The sequence below is a fragment of the Gorilla gorilla genome, chromosome 7 (assembly GCF_029281585.2).
Source record: "Gorilla gorilla gorilla isolate KB3781 chromosome 7, NHGRI_mGorGor1-v2.1_pri, whole genome shotgun sequence".
Taxonomy (NCBI): Eukaryota; Metazoa; Chordata; class Mammalia; order Primates; family Hominidae; genus Gorilla; species Gorilla gorilla.
In genome coordinates this window covers 78,542,501-78,564,543 of record NC_073231.2, presented here as the reverse complement: position 1 = coordinate 78,564,543, position 22,043 = coordinate 78,542,501, and the positions used below count along the sequence as shown (strand labels likewise).

The 22,043-nt window shown below is 40.7% G+C and overlaps 1 protein-coding gene across 2 annotated transcripts in view; it reads left to right on the top strand.

Moving 5' to 3' along the window:
• HOOK3 (hook microtubule tethering protein 3) overlaps positions 1–22,043 on the top strand; it is a 131,869-nt gene that overhangs the window by 10,659 nt on the left and 99,167 nt on the right. For both annotated transcript variants that reach the window (XM_031013584.3, XM_055349172.2), the window contains exon 3: positions 17,937–18,009. In XM_031013584.3, coding sequence (XP_030869444.1) covers positions 17,937–18,009 — 73 coding nt within the window. The remainder of the gene's footprint in view (positions 1–17,936; positions 18,010–22,043) is intronic.

Sequence of the window (22,043 nt, the reverse complement as noted above, 5' to 3'; positions counted from 1 at the left end):
TAGAAGTTCTTAATAAAAATTGTTTGAGAGTGTGGGCCTAGCTAAGTGAACTTTACAGGTGTAGTTCAATACATGATTTTTTTGCCTAAGCTAGTTTGAGTAGGATCTTTATCACTTAGAGAAACCAGAAGAAAGAAAGTATATATATATATATATATATATAGTTTCATCAAAACAAGATTTCAGGAACCAGACAAGGATGTCGACTCTGCCAGTTCTGTTCAACAGTCTTTACTGGAGCAACGAGGCAAAAAAAAAAAAAAAAAAAAAAAAAAAACAGTAAAAGGTGTCTAAATAGGAAAGGAAGATGTGAAATTATCACTGTTACCTGACAATGTGACGTTACATACAAAAAGCCACAGAGACTCCAGAAAAAAACTATTAGACCTGGTAAATGAATACAGTAAAGTTGCAGGATACAAAATCAACCTACAAAAATCAGTAGTGTTTCTAAGTACTAACAACAAACTATCTGAAAAAGAAATCAAGAAAACAATCCCATTTATAATAGCTACCAAGTAAAATAAAATACGTAGGAATACATTTAACCAACAAGGTGAAAGAGCCGTACATTGAAAACTGTAAAACATTGATGAAAGAAGTTGGAGTCTGCAATAAAGGAAAGATACTCTGTATTCATAGATTAGAAGAATTATTGTTAAAATGCCCATACTACTGAAAGTGATTTGCAGATTCAATGCATTCCCTATAAAAACTCCAATAACCTTATTCACAGAAATAAGAAACAAACCTAAAATTCATGTGAAATGACAAAAGACCCCAAATAGCCAAAGCAATCATGAGCAAAAAGAACAAAGCTGGAGAAATCTCACTACCCGATTTTAAACTCTATTGCAAAGCTGTGGTAATTAAAACAGTGCTGGCATAAAAATAGACACATTGACCAGTGGAACAGTATAGAAATTCCAGAAATGAACCCATACATCTATAGTCAGTTGATTTTCCACAAAGGTGCCACAAACACCCAATGAGAAAAGGACAAGTCTCTTCAGTAAAGGGTGTTGGGAAAAGTGGATATCTACATGCAGAAGAATAAAGTTAGACCCTTATCTCACCCCACATGCAAAAATCAATTCAGAATGGATTAAAGACTTAAACATACCTACTGAATTTGAAAAACTACTGTAAGGAAACATAGGGGGAGAGCTTCTTGATATTGGTCTGGGGGATGATTTTTTGAATTTGACCCCAAAACAGGCAACAAAAGCAAAAACAGACAAATGGGATTACATCAAACTAAAAACTTTTGCATGACAAAGGAAACAAGCAACAGAGTAAAGAGACAAACTACAGATTGGGAGAAAATATTTGCAAGCCATACATCTAATAAGAGGTTACTATCCAGTCTATATAAGAAACTTAAGCACCTGAATATCAAGAGAACAGATAACTGAATTTAAAAAAGCATGAAGGACTTGAATAAACATTTTCAAAAGAAGATATACAGATGGTTAACAGGCATATGAAAAAATGCTCATCACTGATCACCAGGGAAATATAAATTAAAACCGCAATGACGTGTCACCTCACACCTATCAGAATGGCTGTTATCAAAAAGATGAAAGATACGTGTTGATGAAGATGTGGAGCAGAGGAAACCCTTGTACACTGTTTTTGGGAATGTAAATTAGTACAGCCATTATGGAAAACTGTACAAAAAGCTAAAAATAGAATTACCATATGATCCAGCAATCCCACTTTTGTGTATATAGCCAAAGGATTTGAAACTGGTATGTTGAGGAGATACCTGCACTTCCACATTTCTTGCAGCATTATTCAAGGTATCCAATTTATGGAAGCAACATAAGTGCCTATTAGCGAATGAATGGATGAGAAAGATGTGGTGTATATGTACACAAAAATACTGTTCAGCCTTTATTAATTGATTGATCGAGACGGGGTCTCACTCTGTCACTCAGGCTGGAGTGCAGTGGATTGACCAGGGCTCACTGCAGCCTCAAACTCCCAGGCTCAGACGATCCTCCCACCGTAGTCTCCCTTGTAGCTTCTGGGAGCACAGGCATGCACACACCCAGCCTTTTTTTGTTGTTGTTGTTGTTGTAGAGATGGGGTCTCACTGTGTGGCCCAGGCTGGTCTTGAACTCCTGGACTCAAGCAATCCTCCTGCCTTGGCCTGTCAAAGTGCTGAGATTAAAGGCATAAAACAACATGCCCATGTCCCCAAAGAAGGAAATTCTGTCATTTTCAACAACGTGGACAAACCTGAAGGACATTGTACTAAGTAAATAAGCCAGGGACAGAAAGACAAATACCATCTCACTTATATGGAATCTAAAACAATTGAACTCATAGAAGCAGAGAGTAGAATGGTGTTTACCAGAGGCGGGGGGCCGAGGGGAATGGGGAGATGATAGTCAGAGGGCATGAAGTTTCTGTTAGGAGGAATACATTTTTTTGATATTTATTGCAAAGCATGGTGACCATAGTTGTTAATAATGTGTATTTTGCAATTCTGAGGGAGCAGATTTCAAATGTTCTCACCATAAACCATAAAAATTTGAGGCAATGGATACTAATTAGCTTGATTTAATGTGTCCACATTGTATACATATATCATAACATCAGTTCTGTACCCATAAATATAGTTTGTCAATGTAAATTTTGAAAAATTTTTTTCATGAATTGAAGTAAACAAGATCATAATATACATTGTGTTCTGCAAAGTGGTCTTTTCATTTACCAAAGTCTTATGGGCATATTTCTTATTGATACTTAGTTTTCAGTCTTTCTTTCTTCCTAGAATGCCTTCCTTTTTTTTTCCTTTTGTTGAGATATGTCACACACAGAAGAGCATTCTACAAAGAGTGATAATTTTGCATATATGTTTTGCGTATCTCCTATAACGTCCACTCAGATTGAGATACAGAACTTTCCAGCTCCTCGCTACTCAATACCGCTATGCCAAAGATAGCCATGATTCTGCCTTCAGTGCCATTAATTAGTTTTGCCTGTTGTTGAATGTCTTGTAAGTAGAATCATACAGTATGTACTCTTGTGTTTGTCTTAAATTCAACATAATGTCTGTGAGATTTATCCATATTGTTACACAGTATCTATTTTAAATAGTTGTATGATGTATACAACCTCACCAACGTTGATTCTTTCTTTGTTAATTTGATATTTATTGAATGGCTACTTTGTGTCCAGCATGGCTGATAAAACTACCAGCCACATAGACATGGTGTCCACCCTCAGGAGGTTCGTAAGTGGGGAAAACATTTTAATTAACTAAGAGAACAAAACTGTTGTAACAAGTGGTACAGAGAAGTACACAATGTTATGAAAGTTTACACAAGGTATATTTTTAACTCGGTTTAGGAGGTCATGAACATTTTACCTGACAAAGTAAAGGTAATTTAAATCTAAAAGTCACAGATTTCTTCACGGAGGGAAGAGCTTACTCAAAGGCCCTGCAGGATGGTGGAATATGGTGAGCACTGCTATGGAAAGGAAAGGTGCGAGTGGTTACTGCACAGAGAGGGTGGGCATGGTACAGATCAGGATGAAAAGGTAGATGGAGCCAGACCATGCAGAGCCGTGTCTTTATTCTAAGAGCTGTAAGAGGTCGGGTGCGGTGGCTCACGCCTGTAATCCCAGCACTTTGGGAGGCTGAGGCGGGTGGATCACCTGAGGTCAGGAGTTCAAGACCAGCCTGACCAACATGGTGAAACTCCGTCTCTACAAAAGTACAAAAATTAGCCGGGCATGGTGGCGCATGCCTGTAATCCCAGCTACTAGGGAGACTGAGGAAGGAGAATTGCTTGAACTGGGAAAGTGGAGGTTGCAGTGAGCCGAGATTGTGCCATTGCACTCCAGCCTGGGTGACAGAGCGAGACTCTGTCTCAAAAAAAAGACATAATCTAAGGGCTATAAGAAGCAGTTGAAGGCTTTGGCGGTGGGTGGGGGGATTAACAAATTGGACTTACATTTTGAAAAATATTCTGGCTGCAGGCATAAAATGAATTGGAAGAGGCCAGGGTGATGATTAGTTAGAAAGAAATTTGTAGTGATTCAGAAGGAAGATAATGGTACCTTAGACTAGGAGGTGCTGAAGAATATGAAGACAAGTGGGTGGACTCAAAATGGTATATAAAATCAGCATGTTTTGATGGTTGGTATGTGGGGGAGTTGACTTTTAGGTTTTTAACTTAAGCAAATACACTGAAGACAGTATCCACTGAAGAGAGTATAAACCACTGATATTGGAACACTGAAAGAAGATCTGCTGTGGAAGGAAGCTGGATGTGTCATGAGTGTAGTTTGGGGGACATCAAATCCGAGTGGTATTGAATAATCAAGAGGAAATGTGAAGTTGACAGTCTAGAGTTCAGAAGAGGAGTCCAAACTGGAGATATCTATTTGAATATCCTTAATTGAAGCTGTAAGTGTGGATTAAATCACTTTAGGGGAGAATATTGGGCAAGAAGGAAAAAATGTGTACCCTGAGCCTTGAAGTTTGGCCTTTAATTGTTGGGTAGAGGAGCAACTGGCAGAGCAGCCAGAGGGGTAGGAGGAAAGCCAGGTGAGTGTGGGTGCCAAAAAGAGGATTTTACTGGAAACATCAGTCCTTCTCATTTTGTCTGAGCTGACAAGTGAGAAGCTACATCATTTTGTAGTTTTAGGAGAAATTTGAAATGTGAATGGATCTAAGTGTGCTTTTTGTTAGTGTAAGTTTTTATATCTGTTTGGTCTTTTAAGTTGTTTTGTTTGTTTTATCTGCTTTACAGCTTTCAAAATTTTATTGCGGTTGACATCTCTCTTTCTTTTTGTCTATGTAGATTCATTCATGTCTCCTACTTAGGTTTTTAAAAATTGATAGACTTTTTAAGAGTAGTTTTACCTTCAGAGCAAAATTGAGTGGAAAAGAGTTTCAGTATGGGATGGTGAAAAAGTTCTGGAGATGGGTGGTGGTGATGGTTGTGCAACAATGTGAATGTATTTGATACCACTGAACTGTGCACTTAAAAATGGTTAAAATGGTAAATTTTATGTTGTGTACATTTTATAATTTTTAAAAAGTTTTTAAAATATCAGCAAGAAAATACAGTGAGTTCCCACATCCTCCTTGCCCACCACACACTGCCTTCCCCCACCACAATGGTATATTTGTTACAATAGATAAACCAGCACTGGCACATCAATACTGCTCAAAGGCCATCGTTAACATTAGTGTTCACTCTTGGTGTTGTACATCCTATGGGTTTTGACAAATGCGTTTTATGTATCTACCATGGTAGTATAACAGAATAGTTTCTCTGCCATAACTATCCTCTGTGTTCCGCCTATTTATCCCTCTCTCCAAACCCGGGAAACCCTAATCTTTTTACTTACTGTCTGCATAGTTTTGCCTTTTCTGGAATGTCATATAGTTGGAACCATACACCATGTAACCTTTTCAGATTGACTTCTTTAACTTACAGTATGCATTTTAGGTTCCTCCGTGTCTTTTTGTGACTTGATGGCTCATTTCTTTTTAGAGCTTCCCACTTTTTTTTTCAGCTTTATTGAGATGAAAGTGACATATAATAAATGCACATTTTAAAAAGGATACAATTTGATAAATTTTGACCTCTGTATATGCCTGTGAAGCTATCCCCACAGTCAAGGCAATGAATGCATCCATCACTTCTAAAAGTATCCTCATGTCCCTTTGTAACCCCTTCTTTCCTGCTACCCTCTTTCCCATCCCCAAGCAAACACTGCTCTGCTTTCTGTCATTATAGATTAATTTGCGTTTTCTAATTTTATATAAATGGACTCAGTATGTTTTGAGGGAAGAAATGTGACTCTTCTTTCATGTAGTATAATTTTGTGATTCATTCATGTTGTTATCTGTATTAATACTTCGTACATTTCCCATTGTATGGATATACCACAATTTACATATCCATTCATCTGTTGATGAACATGTGGGCTATTTCCAGTGGGGCTGTTACAGATAAAGGTGCTTTGAACATTAGTGTACAATTCTTTGTATGAACATATGCTTCAGTTTCCTTTGGGTGTATTCTGTTCCACCTAGGAGAGGAGTGGCTGGATCATATGGTAGGTCTATGCTTAATATTCAAGAAACTGACAAACTGTTTCCAAAGCCAGTGTGACATTTACATTTACATCAACTGTGTATGAGGATTCCTGTTGCTCCACAGTCTCACCAACACTTGCTAAGGTCAGTCTTTTCATTTTAGCCATTCTAGTGGCTGTCTAGTGGTTTTAATTTTCATTTCAATAATGATTAATGATGTTTCCTTTGCCAGTCATTAAAAAAAAAGAATTTAAATTCATTGTTGATGCTGTAGAACTTGTAGTTAGTTCTTGGTGAACCTACACAGTACATATGCCAGAAAAACAGTAAATGCTTTGCGCTGATTCATCTTTGGTTCCCTTTACCTTGATCTGAAAGAAATCTGGTTCTCTCCTAACAGCACTGCTTTGTCAGGCTTCTCAAGTGGTGGCTGTTGTTTCTCCCACAGGCTTCATATACCAGGAAACTCATGGTCATGCTCCTCCATACTGCTTCTAGCCACACCTTCATTTTTCCTAAAGCCCTATAATTTTAAATCTTGTGACAACATTCTCTGCCCTTCATTGTTACTGTAATTCTCCCTCATTTCCCAACAATTTGGGTGGATATAGTACTCTTGTCTAAACTCTTAGTGATTTAAGTATGCACCTAGATGATTTTTCATATCGTTGCCTCTCAGTTTCTTGAGCTCTTCTCCATTAATCTTGTCTTGCACCCAACTTCATCTTCACCTACTCATTCCCATGATTATGCTCTATACCTTATAATTATGAATAATATGTAATCCGTCCACAATCTGTTTTCTATTTACCACTATTTAATCACTACTTCCTGTCATTCCCTGTAACTTGCTCTGGTACCAAGATGCCAAGAATTCTTCAGTTCTCTAGCACTGATGGGACTTCAATATGGCCCTTCACCTGCATGCTGTTCTGTCTCTTTCCTCTTAGTCAGCTGAGATTCCATGGCCAATCATATTCACTCCTTGTACACATTTTTTTTAGTTCCTTGGCCCTTCTTGTATTTCTTTGTATTTGTTTGACAATACCACAACTCTGGTTAAATCTACTCAAGATCATCACTTTACCAGTTCTCCCCTCTTTCTTGCATCATCATTTGCCCCTCCTCTTCTGGATCATATCCTTAAGCATAGAAGCAAACTGTTATTTCTTTTATCTTTAAAAATATTTCTCCACCGGGCACCGTGGCTCATGCCTGTAATCCCAGCACTTTGGGAGGTGGAGATGGGCGGATCACTTGAGGTCAGGACTTCAAGATCAGCCTGGCTAACATGGGAACCTGAAACCCCATCATTTGAGTTTCAGTATGGCATTCCAGAGATGTATAGAAATTACTCATAAAAGTTGAAAGAGGCCAAGAGCCAGATGCCGACTTTAGATACTAGGGAAGTTTAATTCCTTCTAATTTTCCCTAGATAAGGAGTTTTGCCTCCTGGTGGCCTGTTTGTTAGTCACTGGGTGGACTTTGCTCCCTTCTAAATTCCTCAGATAAGGAGTTGTTGTCTCCAGGGACTGTCTGATGGTCACCAGGTGATTTTCACTTTCCTCAGTCTCTACAAAAATATAATTAGCTGGGCATGGTGGCGCATACTTGTAGTCCTAACCTCCCATGCCTGGGAGGCTGAGGCAGGAGGATCACTGAGTCTAGAAGTCGGATTGTGTTACGGCACTCCAGGCTGGGCAACAGAGCTGGACTCTGTCTCAAAACAAAACAAGACCCAAAAAACCTGCACTTGTCAGGGCTACCGTGATGTAGATATTGCTTTTTTTTATTATTATTATTTTTAAAGACAGAGTCTTGCTCTTGTTGCCCAGGCCGGAGAGCAATGGTGCGATTTCGGCTCACTGCAACCTCCACTTTCCGGGTTCAAGCGATTCTCCTGCCTCAGCCTCCCAGTTAGCTGGGATTACAGGTGCCCACCACCATGCCCAGCTAATTTTTGTATATTTAGTAGAGACGGGGTTTCACTATGTTGGCCAGACTGCTCTCGAACTGCTGACCTCAGGAGGTCCGCCTGTCTCGGCTTCTCAAAGTGCTGGGATTACAGGCATGAGCCACCATGCCTGGCCATATAGTGTTAATTTTAATGGTCCATTCTCAGTTCTTCTCCTAACCTGTCAGCGTCATTTGATAACACTTACCATGTTTATCTCCTTGTAACACTTGTAAAATTTGGCTTCCAGGATACTGAAGTGGTTCTTTAGTAAATCAGATTTGCTCCTGAGAACCCTGCATTAGTGTCCCATTTCACTCAGGCTAAGAATCAAAGTACTTACAGTAGTACATGAGATCCTAAGTGATGTGGGCCACTTGTCACCACTCTGGCCTCATTCACCCAGCGTTCTTTCCCACAGCAGCTCCCTGGCTCATCCCAGGCCCACCAAATATCTCCTGCCTAAATGCTTTGGCATGGCAGATCCTCTGCCTCTCCATCAGATGTTCCCTTCCCACTCTCCTCACCACCTTCCAGCGCCCCTGACATTGGTCAGTTTTTCAGTGGAGCCTGCCCTGCCCACCCTTTTTAATATTGCCGCCGCCTCTTATCCTGCTCTATTGTAGGTGTCCAGAAAATACTTGTTGAATAAATGAATATGGAATTATACAATTTAACTGTAAAATTAAAAGAAAGCTAATTTATCTTTTTTTGGCTTTTTGTTTTCAAGAAGGGTTTACCACTGTTGTTTTCCATCAACATTTTCTCTGACACCAATTAGGTGCCCTGTAGTTCCATTGGATTCTGATGCTAACTACCTGAGTTAGCTCAGACCTCACAAGTTAAGGGCATAGTCCTTCAATTCTGACAGGAACTACCCAGAATTACTATTGAGAAAAGAACTTTTATCTGAGGAATGAGTCCTTTTAAATTATAAGACCCAGAGAGACATTAAGATGCGTCAGCAGTCACATCCTATTCCCACTTTGCACTGTGTGTTCACCTCTTGGAAGTGCTTGCTGTTGACACAAGTAGCTGTACATTAACCTAATAAAGCTGCACCAGACAGTATAATCCACACCTGTAGCTTAAAGGTGTCTAGTCAGTCATTAATCAATGCTATTTCTGTAAATCAGTGAGAATTTCTAACAACTTTGTATCAACCTACTCTCTGTCTCCCCACCCCCCCTTTTCTGAAACCTTTAAATACAAACCTGCACATAACAAAGGCCAAATGGAGCTCATATCCAAGGTTACTTGGGTCTAAGTCTTTTCGGCAGCTGTCTTTGCTTTGGCTCAGGTAAACTCTTTAAATCATATTTTGTGCTTCATCCTCTTCCATTTGGGTTGACCGTACAGACCCCACAAATTAAAGTTAAGGTCCCAGTGCCAAAAGACAGCTAGTTGGAAATAGTCCTCAGTGCACCTGTACTTCTACCCAGCCAACCACAGATTCAAGGGTTCCCATGACCCCGTGCTCCCTTAAGTTGGATAATTTGTTAGAATGACTCACAGCACTCCAGAAAGCACTATAATTACAATCAGTTTTATTATAAAGGATACAGCTTGGTAACAGCCAGTGGAAAAGAAGCATATGGCAGAAAACAAAACTAGGGGCAGTGCAGAGCTTCCCTTCCCTCTCTGGGCATGCGTCTCACTGAGCGCGTTGAGGTGATCATCAGCCTGGGAGCTCGCTAAACCCTGTTGTTAATGGTTTTTATTTGGGATCTCATTACATAGGCATGATTGAAGTCATTGGTCATGTGATTGAGCTCAGTCTCCGGTACCTCTCCCTTTCCCTTTGGGGCTGAATGTTCCAACCTCTAATAAGTCGGTTGGTTCCTCTGTGACCAGCCCCCATCCTAAAGCAATAAAGGGGCCCACAATGAATCCCCTCGTTAGTATAAACTCTGGTATGGTTTAGGAGCTCCTTATGAATTACAAAAGACACTCCACTCAGGAAATTCCAAGAGTTTAGGAGATCAGTGCCAGGAAATAAGGGACAGAGACCAAATATATTTTTTATTATAACACAACCACATGCTGATTGAAAGAGTAAGGTCAGAAGTGCCAAGTTGTGCCTCCAAGTGCCGTTGGTTTTTGTTTTCAAAGTTCGAGAAGGGGAAAAAGAAAATAGGATGAAGGTCAAGCTGTGGACCCTGCTGGAATGTCTCATAAATGGATATTTTTTATAGTACACTAAGTTGTCTGTTGGAATCTATCCATTATGTACCTGTATTGTTTGACTCAGGGGCTTAGTGTAAATTCATTATGGATGTGAAATTTTATCATAGTCAACTCTAACACACATTTAATGGCAGAGGACCAAGATTATTTTAGGTCATTAAATGATTATTAGGAAATAGTCATGCCTAAGAATCAATATATCTGTAAAAAACACTAAAATTTGCTAGTAAAGATGCCATGTTAAGAAATGAAACCAAATACGTTTGTTTTGGATCCCATCTTAATTTGCTTTCATTAAGAAAATTACATTGGGCCGAGGCAGGCAAATTACTTGAGGTTAGGAGTTCGAGACCAGCCTGGCCAACATGGTGAAACCCTGTCTCTACTAAAAATGCAAAAATTAGCCTGGCCTGGTGGTGGATGCTTGTAGTCCCAGCTACTAGGGAGGCTGAGGTGGGAGGATCACTTGAACCCAGGAGGCGGAGGTTGCAGTGAGCTGAGATCGCACCATTGCACTCCAGCCTGGGCAACAAAGCGAGACATTCTCTCTCTCAAAAACAAAAAAAAAAGAAAGAAAGAAAAAATTACATTGCTTCAATAATTCTAGCAGTAGCAATAAAATTTAGGTGTTGTTTTTTTTAACATTATTTTTTTAAATTTTTTTAGTATTTATTGATCATTCTTGGGTGTTTCTCGGAGAGGGGGATTTGGCAGGGTCATAGGACAATAGTGGAGGGAAGGTCAGCAGATAAACATGTGAACAAAGGTCTCTGGTTTTCCTAGGCAGAGGGCCCTGCCGCCTTCCGCAGTGTTTGTGTCCCTGGGTACTTGAGATTAGGGAGTGGTGATGACTCTTAACGAGTATGCTGCCTTCAAGCATCTGTTTAACAAAGCACATCTTGCACCGCCCTTGATCCATTTAACCCTTAGTGAACATAGCACATGTTTCAGAGAGCACGGGGTTGGGGGTAAGGTTATAGATTAACAGCATCCCAAGGCAGAAGAATTTTTCTTAATACAGAACAAAATGGAGTCTCCTATGTCTACTTCTACACAGACACAGTAACAATCTGATCTCTCTTTCTTTTCCCCACATTTCCCCCTTTTCTATTTGACAAAACCGCCATCGTCATCATGGCCCGTTCTCAATGAGCTGTTGGGTACACCTCCCAGACGGGGTGGCGGCCGGGCAGAGGGGCTCCTCACTTCCCAGACGGGGCGGCCGGGCAGAGGCGCCCCCCACCTCCCGGACGGGGCGGCTGGCCGGGCGGGGGCTGCCCCCCACCACCCGGACGGGCCGGCTGCCGGGTGGAGACACTCCTCACTTCCCAGATGGCGCGGCTGCCGGGTGGAGGGGCTCCTCACTTCACAGACGGGGCGGCTGCCGGGTGGAGGGGCTCCTCACTTCTCAGACTGGGCGGCCAGTCAGAGACGCTCCTCACCTCCCAGACGGGGTGGCGGCGGGGCAGAGGCGCTCTTCACATCTCAGATGGGGTGGCGGGGCAGAGGCGCTCCCCACAACCCAGACGATGGGCGGCTGGGCAGAGACGCTCCTCACTTCCTAGACGGGATGACGGCCGGGAAGAGGCGCTCCTCGCTTCCCAGACTGGGCGGCCGGGCAGAGGGGCTCCTCACATCCCAGATGATGGGTGGCCAGGCAGAGACGCTCCTCACTTCCTAGACGGGGTGGCGGCCGGGCAGAGGCTGCAATCTCGGCACTTTGGGAGGCCAAGGCAGGCGGCTGGGAGGTGGAGGTTGTAGCCAGCCGAGATTAGGCCACTGCACTCCAGCCTGGGCAACATTGAGCACTGAGTGAGCGAGACTCCGTCTGCAATCCCGGCACCTCGGGAGGCCGAGGCTGGCAGATCACTCGCGGTCAGGAGCTGGAGACCAGCCCGGCCAACACAGCGAAACCCCGTCTCCACCAAAAAATACGAAAACCAGTCAGGCGTGGCGGTGCGCGCCTGCAATCGCAGGCACTCGGCAGGCTGAGGCAGGAGAATCAGGCAGGGAGGTTGCAGTGAGTCGAGATGGCAGCAGTACAGTCCAGCCTTGGCTGGGCATCAGAGGGAGATGTACAAAAAGGGGAGAGGGAGAGGGTTTTTTTTTTCTGTGAAGGCATTTGACATAAGACAATATACTTCTGGAATTATTCTAAGAATTAAAATTAGTGGGCTTTTCCTTTAGCTTAAGCTGTGACTGGTACAAAAGTTATAAACAAGTAAATGTGTTACTGGCAAATTAAGGAAATGATTTTGTATATTTTCTCTTAGCAGGAGTTAGGACATAGCGAGCAGCTAATAATAGCATCTTAACTCATGAAGAGCTTCTCCAGTAAGATTACCACTTGTTATTTACATATCTATGCAGAATTGTCATCTCTTATGAGTTTTGAGAAAGTTACCTTTATATTGTTTTATTCTAGCCTGCGACCATTAATTAAGGGGTCTTTAGAAAACATTACTGAAATTGTAAAGTACTTATGGCAATGGAAGCTACGGTTAAATGCCTGTGTATATGGCTTCAAAGTTTACCAGGGAAAGTAATACTGAATATGAGAAGTCTAAAGACTACTATTCTTAGTATATTTTGCCTAAGTAGTAGATTGGAAACTTATTAAGTGCTGTCCCTTTAAGCAAATTTACTGAGAAGCTGCTATGTACCAGCCACGGGGGATTGGGAAGGATAGCAGTGAATAAGAGGAAATGCCTGCCCTTCATGAACAAGAAGGTCATGAATGACGCTGGTCTTTTTCTACTTGTGACCTAGTTTACAGAGCATGAAGGGGATAATTAGCCACAGGACCTTAGTGTTTTGCTGGAACTGGTTATGTGTTGAACTCTCCTGATCTGTTTTAACAAAAATGATTGTACTATCAACTCTGACAGTTAACTGTCTGATTGAGCTTGGGAAAATTACTTAATTTCTGAGTCTGATGTTCCTTAACTATAACATAAGGATAATAATACCTACCTTCCCTGCAGTGCTTTTGTGAATGCACAGTGCCTGGTTCAATGCCTGGTATGTTGCTGATATAATACAGATGTTACTGGTGTCATACATGGTGTACATGATAGTAGCAGCTGATTTTGTTGTCTTCCCTTCTGAACTCAGACATGATCCTTAGGTTTTGATTTGGTAATCTTTTAAGGAATAAGCAGGCTGTATCATGATGCCTGATGTGAAACATTGTATTTGAACTTCTCTGAGTTCTTTTATTCATGAGGTGTATTACTCTAAATTGCACATGAAGTATTTTATAACCTTGGAGATCTTGGAGTATATAATTTCTTGGACATTTTAAAGATTTTTTTTTTTTTTTTAAAGTAAGGGATTTCTGGTGAGAGAAACACTAAATCTTTCAGCTGAGTGAACCTGACTTGCCGCTTGGGTGGTAGGTTCTGGTGGGTTCATGCCTTTCTTTGGCTTTGGATAGTCATCAGCTGCAGGGCACCAGATTCATGTGTGAGTCTTTTTTGGTTGGAAAGCAATACTTGATTGCTAATGATTGTGCTTTTTAAGTGATAGCTTTTTAGGTTAAGGATCAAAAATAATATTGAATATTTTTTGACTTCTGAATTGATTTTTATAACTCTTTAATGTTTTAGTAGAAATCACTTCAGTTGTTTTTCTTTTGATTATCTATTTTTCTAAGTTTTAAGCAAAGAGAACACTTTTGGGGGTTGTCTGTTTCTTTGAGAAGTCAGAGAACCTCAGAACTCAGTTCTCTCCTGACCAGCGTGGTCCCTAAAGTTCTGTGTGTCCTCCTTGCAGCCCCCATCCTTTTGGCTACCTATAATTGGACCAGGAATGAAAAAGAGACTCTTTGGATCATTGAGGTTTTCCTGGGGATTTAGAATTGGGACCAAATGACAGCTGGTCTTTAAACAAATTGCTTGGACTGAAGTGATACAGGCTTGGAACATACCTGCAGCCATTTTTAGTGTTGTTTATGGAGGAATAGGAAAAGGCTGGTGTATGGAGAGAAAATGGTGTAGATGGATAGAAAGAAACAAAGATGAAAGTCAGAGAGTATTGTCCAGTACTTGGTGAGGCCCAGCTATCTTCAGTACCATAACATCAGTGATCTTACAGTAAGTTGCCTTTTTTGCAGAAGTTTGCTCAAATTGGTTTCTCTTAATAACACGAAACAACCTCAACTAAAGTAGCTTAAAACAAAAATAGGTAAGTATGATTATCCACGTGCTAAACAATGAAGTTATCTCCCTTTCTTACACCATGCAAAAATGGATTATAGACCTAAATATAAGAGCTAAGTTATATAAAACTTTTAAAAGAAAATATACCAATAAATCTTCATGACTCTCGATTAGGCAGGAGCTTCTTAGATATGACACAGAAAGTTCAAGATAGATAAATTGAACCTCATCAAAATTTAAAACCTTTGACCTGTTATAGTGGCTCATGCCTGTAATCTCAGCACTTTGGGAGGCCAAGGCAGGAGAATCACTTGAGGCCAGGAGTTTGATACCAGCCTGAGCAACATGGTGAGACTCCATCTCTACCAAAAAAAAAAAAAGAAAGAAAAAAATTTTATCCAGGCACTGTGATGTGTCTTAGCACTAGCTACTCTGGAGGCTGAGGTGGGAAGATGGCTTGAGCCCAGGAATACAAGTACAAAGTTATAGTGAACTGTGATCATGCCACTTCACTCCAGCCTGGGCAACAGAGTGGGAACCTGTCTCTTAAAAAAAAAAAAATTAAAAACTTTGTTTGCAAAATATGCCATCAAGAAAGTGGAAAAACATGGCCGGGCACAGTGGCTCAAGCCTCTAATCCCAGCACTTTGGGAGGCTGAGGTGGGCGGATCACTTGAGGTCAGGAGTTCAAGACCAGCCTGGCCAACATGGTGAAACCCTGTCTCTACTAAAAAATACAAAAATTAGCTGGGCATGGTGGTGCACGCCTGTAAGCCCAGCTACTTGGGAGGCTGAGGCAGGAGAATTGGTTGCAGTGAGCTGAGATTGTGTCACTGCACCCCAGCCTGGGCAACAGAGTGAGACTCTGTCTCAAAAAAAAAAAAAGAAAGAAAGAAAGTGGAAAACCAGCCTACAAAATGGGAGAAAATATTCACACATCATATGTCTGTTAAGAGGCTGGTATCCTGAATATTAAAACAAAATACCAAAACTCTTACAATTCAATAAAAAAGACAACACAGTTTTTCAAAGTGCAAATAATTTGAATAGGCTTTTATCCCAGAGAGGATATACAATGGCCAATAAGCACATGTGAAGATGCTCAGCATCATTAGCCACTGGGGAAATGCAGATCAAAACCATGGTGAGACACCACTTCGCATCCACTAGGAGGGCTATAACTAAAAAGACAGATAATAACGAGTGTTGGCAAGGCTGTAGAGAACATACATTGCTGGTGAGGATGCAAAATATAGCTGCTTTGGAAGAGTTCGGCCTTGCCTCACATTTTAAACATGGGACCCATCAGTTTCACCCCTAGGCATATACCCAAATGAAACAAATGTCCACACAGAAACTAGTACAGCAGTGTTCAAGGCATCATTATTCATAATGGCCCCAAAGTGGAAATAGCCCAAGTTACATCAGCTACTAAATGAATAAACAAAATGTGATATATCTATAAATGGAATATTATTTAGCCACAAAAAGGAATGAAGCACTGATACATGCTGCAGTATGGATAAACCTTAAAAAACATGCTAATTGAAAGAAGCCAGACACAAAAGACCACATAGTGTATGATTTTATTTCTGTGAAATGTCCAGGATAGACAAATTCATAGAGACAGAAAACAGATTACTGGTTTTCAGGGGCTGGAGAGAAGAGGAAACAGGAGTGATGGCTAATGGAGATAGGGTTTCTTTTTGGAAAGATGGAAGTGCTCTGAGACTAGATTGTGGTGATAGTTGTACCACTCTGGCTATACTAAAATGTATTGTGTACTGTAAATGGGTAAATTGTGTCATGTGAGTTATTTCTCAATAAAGCTGTTTTTAAAAGTAAATAATGAAGTTAGTATGTTATCCAATGATATGATACAGGCTTCAAAAATAATCATAACAGATTTCTATAGAGGTAACTTAGTTGTAACTTTAAAAAAATATACTTACTACCTAAATAAATACATTTTTCTTTTTTCAGAATAGGTAAAAATTCTGAATATCATGTTGCTTCATTTTAAGCTAATTTGAGTAAAATTTAATACTGATTGTGTATTTATCAGTATGAGTTACAGTAAAAGTTGAAACATACATTTTTTTCTTAACCTTTCAGTCTCATTGTCATTCTGTTTTTTTTGAGGTGAATAGAGGCAGTTGTGGTGTTATGGAAAGATTTTTGGACTTAGCAATTGCTCAAGCAGGACAAACTTAGGTGTTCTGTGTGTGGCCTTAGATATGTAATTTAATTTTTAGAGGATCAATTTCAAAACCTGTAAAATGGGGCTCATGCTGGGTTTGAAAAGTTTTGTCCTCCCTCCCTCCCTCCCTTCCTCCCTTCCTTCCTTCCCAGTGTTTATTAGAAATCTGGGAAATTTTCCCATAGAAAATTTTTCTAGGAAAATATAAAGGATATTCAGATTCTATCCTCGTTTCAATATGTTTGTCCACACCAGTGTTTTATCTTAAATTTTAAGTCTTTTGTAAACAGCAATGGTGTTCAGATGTGTCCAAAGCCTAGTACTACATCTGAGAAAATAGATTCTCGGTATATATTATTTGAAGAAATCAGAATTTAGTGATGTTATTGGTGACCTTCGAAGTATTAGGTGGTGGAGTTCATTGAAATATTAACTGAAAAAGTTATTTTAACTTTCTTTATATATTTATCAGTTTAAAGACTGTGTCACTGGCCAGGGGTGATGGTTCACGCCTGTAATCCCAGCACTTTGGGAGGCTGAGGTGGACGAATCACCTGAGGTCAGGAGTTGAAGACCGGCCTGGCCGACATGGTGAAACCACGTCTCTACTAAAAATAGAAAAATTATCCGGGTGTGGTGGTGTGGGCCTATAATCCTAGCTACTTGGGAGGCTGAGGCGGGAGAATCGCTTAAACCTGGGAGGTAGAGGTTGCAGTGAGCCGAGATCGCACCATTGCACTCCAGCCTGCCTGAGTGATGGAGTGAGACTCTGTCTCAAAAAAAAAAAAAAAAGAAAAACCCAAAAACTGTGTCAATGATTATGTGTTAACAGTCAAGTTGACTTCTAGAAAATCTGCAATTATGGTAGATTCTTGACTGTTTTTTTTGTTGTTGTTGTTTTTGTTCGGTTTTTTGTTTGTTTGTTTTGAGGCAGGGTCTCACTCTGTTGCCCAGGCTGGAGTGCAGTGGTATAATCTTGGCTTGCTGCAACCTTTGCCTCCCAGGTTCAAGGGATTCTCCCACCTCAGCCTCCTCAGTAGCTGGGATTACAGGCATGTCCCACCACACCCGGCTAATTTTTGTAATTCTAGTAGAGACAAGGTTTCACCATGTTGGCCAGGTGTGGTCTTGAACTCCTGACCTCAAGTGATCTGCCCACCTCAGCCTCCCAAAGTGCTGGGATTACAGGATGAGCCACCACACCTGGCCAACTTGACTGTTAGTAACATGAAAGTTATTTCGTGGCTGGTATGTGTCAAATACATTTTTATGTTGCAGTTAAGTGATGATATGGGATGAGATTCAATTTTCTTTGTTTAGCTTGATAGCTACATGATCTTAATATGTAAGCTTTTTCTTATTTTGCAGAGATCCTGCATATTTTGATGAAAATTGGCTAAACAGAATCAAAACTGAAGTAGGAGATAATTGGAGGCTAAAGGTATTTTATTTTTCCATCTGTTAAATCTTTAAATATTTGTATGTGTATAATATCTGTTGATTTTTTTTTTTGTCTGATGTGTCCAGTGAGCTTTAGAAGCTTAGGTAGCCTGTAATGAAATAATGTAGAATTGAAGATTGAACTCACCTGGAATTGTACACCTAGGCATAACATAATATGAGTCAGTAATGCATAGCAACCAAGGGCATGGAGCCAGTGTGCCTGTGTCCACATCATAGCTCTGCCATTTACTGTCTATGGGGAAGTGTTGTGACCTTCCTTTGCCTTGGTTTCCCCATTTGTAAAATGAGGATTAATATAGCTTCTACCTCACAGAAATGAGTTAATATTATGCCAAGTACTTAGAATAGTGCACGTGGTAGTTATAATGAGATAACATTGATCATTATTAACTGTATCGTAAACACTCAGAGAATGAAACATTTTCATTTCCTTCCTAGTAACCTTTAAGTATTTCACAAGTTTCTTTAACCAGAACTTACAATAAGAAAAAAAGTTTACATTGCAACCAATTTCCCACCTAAATGTGTGTGTGTATATAGCTGAACAGGTTTTTATCCTTACATTAGGCAGTGATGTTTTCATTTTATTTTTAAAAATGTTTGCGTAATCCACCAAATTATTTTTTTAACTTTATATTTTGTTTTTTGTTTTTTGAGATGGAGTCTTCTCTGTCCCCCAGGCTGGAAAGCAGTGGTGCAATCTTCGCTCACTGCAACCTTTGCCTCCCTGGTTCAAGTGATTCTCCTGCCTTAGCCTTCCAAGGAGCTTAGGATTACAGGCATCCGTCACCACACCCAGCTAATTTTTGCATTTTTGTAGAGACAGGGTTTCACCCTGTTGACCAGGCTGGTCTCAAACTCCTGATCTCAGGTGATCTGCCCACCTTGGCCTCCCAAAGTGCTGGAATTACAAGCATCAGCCATCAAGCCCGGCCTATATTTTGAAATAATTATAGATTCACAAGGAGTTGCAAAAAATGTGTACTAAGAGGTTATGTGTACCTTTTACCCAGTTTCTCCAGTGGTAACATCTTGCGTAACTATAATACAATATCAAAACTAGGGAACTTGCATTGGTACAGTCCATATTTTATTCAAATTTCACCAAGGTTACTTGCACTCTATGTTAGTGTGTGCAGTTCTGTGTAGCTCTGTCTCATGTGTAGCTTTGTGTAACTACCACCACAGTGAAAGACCCAGAACTATTCCGTCACCACACAGCTTCCTGTGCTGCTTCTATAACCACATCCACACCACCCCTAATCCCGTGCAACCCCTAATTTGTTCTCCATCTCTGTGATTTTGTTAACATTAAATTGATTGTTATGACCCAGTAATTGTCATTTCTGGCAGTGTGGAGAAACCTGCGACCATTTCTTTTTGATACAGACTGGCAAAGACTCAGACATACAAGTGATTTAAGCATGCGAGGCCCCTGAACTTAAGACATGTTCAGTTTGAGTTGTCTTTGTATTTTCCCCAAGAAACATGTTTAATAAGAAAAGTATTTATTTGTTGCTTAAGTATTGGGTTTGCCAAAATCTAATTCCTTCTTTTTACTAAGCTAGTGAATGAAAACCGTTTAATGGCACTGTTTTTTGTTTTTTTTTTTCGGTTTTTTTTTTTTGAGACAGAGTCTCACCTTGTCACCCAGGCTGTAGTGCAGTGGTGCAATCTCGGCTTGCTGCAACCTCCGCCTCCCGAGTTCAAAAGATTCTCCTGCCTCAGTCTCCCGAGTAGCTGGGATTACAAGTGCACGCCATGATGCCTGGCTAATTTTTGTATTTTTCAGTAGAGATGGTTTCGTCATGTTGGCTAGGCTGGTCTTGAACTCCTAACCTCAGGTGATCTGCCCGCCTTGGCCTCCCAAAGTGCTGGGTTTACAGGCGTGAGCCACTGTGCCCGACCAGCCGTGTTTTAATTTCTAAACAGTCTTTCAAGGACAGGCAATTTATTTATTTTTATTTACTTTTTTTTGAGACAGGGTCTCACTCCGTCACCCAGGATAGAGTATAGTGGCACAGTCTCAGCTCACTGCAACCTCCACCTCCTGAGCTCAACCAATCTTCCTACCTCAGCCTTTCAAATAGCTGGGACTACAGGTGCAGGCCAACACACCAGGCTAATGTTTTAAATTTTTGTAGGGATGAGGTCATGCTATATGCTCAGTCTGGTCTCGAACTCCTGGGCTCAAGCCATCGTCCTGCCTCAACCTGGCAGGCCAGGTGTGGTGGCTTACACCTGTAATCCCAGCACTTTGGGAGGTCAAGGCGGGTGGATCACTTGCGGTCAGGAGTTCGAGACCAGCCTGGCCAACATGGTGAATCCCCGTTTCTAGTAAAAATACAAAAATTAGGCCCAGCATGATGGGTCACGCCTGTAATCCCAGCACTTTGGGAGGGTGAGGTGGGTGGATCACAGGTCAAGAGATCGAGACCATCCTGGCCAACATGGTGAAACCCCATTGTACTAAAAATACAAAAATTAGCTGGACATGGTGTTGCACGCCTATAGTCCCAGCTACTCGGGAGGCTGAGGCAAGAGAATCACTTGAACTGGGAGGTGGAGGTTGCAGTGAGCCAGGATGGTGCCACTGCACTCCAGCCTGGCGACAGAGTGAAACTCTGTCTCAGAAAAAAAAAAGAAAAACAAAATTAGGTGTGGTGGGGGGCGCCTGTAATTCCAGCTACCTGGGAGGCTGAGGCATGAGAATTGCTTGAACCCAGGAGGCAGAGGTTGCAGTGAGCCGAGATTGTGCCACTGTACTCCAGCCTGGGCGACAGAGCAAGACTCAGTCTCAAAAAAAAAAAAAAGATTATGTTTTAATGTTACAGCATGTTTAAAACAATTTATGATGTTTCAAATAATGCTACTGATCATTTTGTGTCTGCTTACTGGCTTGATCAGAGGGAGTTGTATATCTCCTCCCAGCAGGCACACAGATAGATACACATATACTGTCTCCAGTGTCATGAGTAAGGCAGTGGTAGTATATGGAGATGGGTAGAAAAGTTTATCATAGTCTTAATATTCAGGACTGAACTTCTTATTCTCTATATTTTATGCTTTACTTCAGTTTTATGATGCCATTGATTAAAGACAAGATATACGACCGGGCACAGTGGCTCATGCCTGTAATCTCAACATTTTGGGAGGCCAAGGTGGGCGAATCACCTGAGGTCAGAAGTTCGAGACCAGCCTGGCCAACATGGTGAAACCCCGTCTCTACTAAAAATACAAAAATTAGCCAGGTGTGGTGGCAGGCGCCTGTAATCCCAGCTACTCAGAAAGCTGAGGCACGAGAATTGCTTGAACCTGGGAGGCAGAGGTTGCAGTGAGCCAAGATTGCGCCATTGCACTCCAGCCTGCCTGGGCAACAGAGGGAGACTCTGTCTCAAAAAATTAAATACATAAATGAAGATAAGATATAGCTTTTTGTGATGTGATTTAAAAAACTACCATTTTAAATGAATGGTAGTTGATTTTCAAGGCATCTAATTTCAAGTATTAAAAATACGGGAAAATGAACATCCTAGAATGAAAGAAAGCATATTATATGCATTTTCCATATCTACAAATTTTTGTAGATGTTTAAGCATGTTAATTTTATGAGACCTGTAAAGATAAATAAGCAAGTTTTCAGTTTATTTTCTTCCTTACAAATAAATATGCCTTTAATTAAGTACTGGATTACATTGCTGTGATTCAGGCTCTTATTTGAAAGCCTCAGTCCCTACTAGCTTCTTTTCTAGGATGTCTCAACTACAGACACCACCCAGGGACAGCTAGATCAATGAAATAATCAATAGAACTATATCACATACCCATTTAACCTAACAAAACTGTATGAGTTGGGTCAAACAGAAAGAAAAAAATTATAGTTTACAATAAATAGGGCAGGTGATTCTGCCCGTTCTTCACCTAACATTATGGTTCATAAATATTTACTTTGATGTTTGACTGAAGAAACAATAGTTTTTTTTTCTGGTAGGGGAAGAATTTAGAGACATT